Source organism: Wasmannia auropunctata, unplaced genomic scaffold (assembly GCF_000956235.1).
Source record: "Wasmannia auropunctata unplaced genomic scaffold, wasmannia.A_1.0 LD335476.1, whole genome shotgun sequence".
Lineage (NCBI taxonomy): Eukaryota > Metazoa > Arthropoda > Insecta > Hymenoptera > Formicidae > Wasmannia > Wasmannia auropunctata.
This window is the reverse complement of record NW_012027414.1, coordinates 15962-18410: the sequence shown is the minus strand read 5'-3', so window position 1 is coordinate 18410 and position 2449 is coordinate 15962. Positions and strand designations below refer to the sequence as shown.

The 2449-nt window shown below is 29.7% G+C and overlaps 1 protein-coding gene across 1 annotated transcript in view; it reads left to right on the top strand.

Annotated features, from left to right (window-relative positions):
• Positions 1-633: 633 nt before the first annotated feature.
• The window catches only part of LOC105456931 (phospholipase A1-like), a gene marked incomplete at its 5' end in the record, with an annotated part of 3677 nt that continues 1861 nt past the window's right edge, over positions 634-2449 (top strand). Inside the window, 5 exons of the mRNA XM_011701319.1 lie at positions 634-694; positions 765-909; positions 1042-1178; positions 1511-1827; positions 1940-2045. Coding sequence (XP_011699621.1) covers positions 634-694; positions 765-909; positions 1042-1178; positions 1511-1827; positions 1940-2045 — 766 coding nt within the window. The remainder of the gene's footprint in view (positions 695-764; positions 910-1041; positions 1179-1510; positions 1828-1939; positions 2046-2449) is intronic.

The following is a 2449-nucleotide window of genomic DNA, read 5'->3' as shown; positions in this document are numbered from 1 at the left end:
AAATATATTAGTTAGTATACTTTTAAAAATCAATCCTCTAAGAATATTCTTTTATCATCAACCAAGCTTCTATTGAAAAAATATTATACTTCTCTATAAAGTTAATACCGTTTCTTCAAAGATTAAAGAAAAATGCTTAGAAATACTTTTTTCTTAAAAACCTTGAGTTTTTAGTTAGTTTCAGAAAGAGTTTTGTTTAAAGTAAATTTGTGAAAAAAATAAAGCTTTGGAAAGCTGGGTAACTAACTTTGCGACAAATTGTATAAAAATCACTCTTTTAATTTTGATAACACAAATGTTAAGATTACTAAAATGATCTTTGTGAAATAATGTTTCAGAAGCTTTAAATTATTTAGATACATTTTTAAACGAGAGCTCGCAACTGTTTTTAATGTTCTAAGTGAATTTTTGAAGATCTTTAAAATTTTGAAACAATTAAAAATAAATGACCAATGTCGCGAATTTATTGACTCAAGTTTTTAACATTAAGTAACATTTTTCTGCTTTTTAAAGACAAAGAAAATTCACAATTTCTCGGAGTTTAAAAATTCCTATTTTATTCATTTTAATTTTGGACAATATAAAAATAATTTGACATACAGTTATGTAATATCAAAAATGGACACTTTACAGTTGGTTCATCAAGTTCCTGTGTCTTCGGCGTTAAATCGGTTGCGATAGCTTTGTATACAAGGTAAAAACGTTTACATGAGTACATACAATTAATTTATTTTTCGCACTGCTTATGCTCGCATTTTTTACAGTGAGTTTCCTGATGGTAAATTTGTCAAAATAAATGAATCCTGTGAACTTTTTGATCGCTCCAAACCAGTTTTTTTCATGGTTCATGGTTTTATTGCAAATTCATCCAGTCATCACTTTTCTGAACTTGCTTCTGTGTTAATAAAGGTAAATATTTTTTTTGTACGCAGAAATGAAATTAGAACTCAATATTTTCTTTTCGCAAACTTAACCATAAGTAATATAAAGATATTATAAGATCTTTAATAAAAAATTGATTAAAACAACTTTTTTCCATAGAGAGGTTATACAGTATTCTCACTAGATTGGGCTGATGCATCGTGTTATAATGATCCAGGCAGCAAAAGTTTATTGGAACCTATTTATTATCTTTTCGCAATACGCAATGCTCACAAAATTAGTGATTACTTGACAAGGTAAAACTATTAATTTCAAGGTGTTACGTTGCGATGAATTAAATAAGGAAATATTATGTATAATAAGTATAAATTTAAATTTTGAAATAATTTCAATTCTGATTTAAATAACGTTCCAGATAATATTGTAACAATTAATACCGATAATCGGTGTAACATACAATGCATAATAAATATTTATTAAAATTCCGTTTATTGAAATTTTACACATTATGTTGTGTTAAGCAAAACTTGTAAAAAGTGAATGAAATGAAAATCGAGCGACAACATTATAATTTGAAAAAGATACAATGTCTTTGATTCAAACATACTTATTTAAAATTTTTTTTCAGGTACATCAAAGAGGTAATCGACATATGTCATGTTTCGTTGAAGAACATGATATTTATGGGTCACAGTCTGGGCGCGCATATAGCTGGCTTCGCCGGAAAGAGCTTTCAGAAATTGCGTTACGGCATATTTCCACTTCTTTTTGGTAGCGATCCCGCAGCTCCCATCCTATTCGCGTTAAAAAGTTGTGAGAACAGATTTTGCAAGTCTGACGCCGAACGTACAATAGTTATTCACGTGTCAATTCTTGGTATACAAAAATCTCTAGGTCACCTCGATTTGTGGCCCAATAATGGAATAAACCAGCCAGCATGTGGTGGTAATTACTATATTTATATTTTCACTTAAAAATCAATTATTCAGGGAAAACGTTGCAACAGCAATAAGTTAAGAAAACGAAATTGTGCATAAAGCAAACATTTTTGTTTCAGACAAAATAACCGGTGTTACGAACACCTCGTGCACGCATAATATAGGCCTCCTGTATCTGCGTAGTACGTTGTTAGATGATTGTGTATTTGATAGTGTTCCAATATCGTAAGTTCGCCTTTTTATCTAACAGCTTATTTAAACTTACATTTAGATCGATCCAACTTTTGTGATATTTTTTAAAGTTAAAAATTCTATTAAGAAATGTTCCTCCTTTAGCTAGAATGTGATTGCTAATTTTTTACTTTAAACTCATTGTCAGTAAAAAGTTAGAAAAATTCGAAAAGCTTAATAGGGGTCCTGTTACCTCAAAAAATAAATATACACGTCTCAACAAAATTAAAGCATCACTTACTCTACTCTCCAAAAATAGCCAAAATTCAAGAGTGTAACTTCGTCAAAAATGATCATATCGAGATGTTCAGAAAAGCATTTTACAGCTTGAAATCTCTATTTTCCAAATCGGTACTTTAGAAAACCTGTCTCTTATACACATCTCTGAGCGGGCTGGC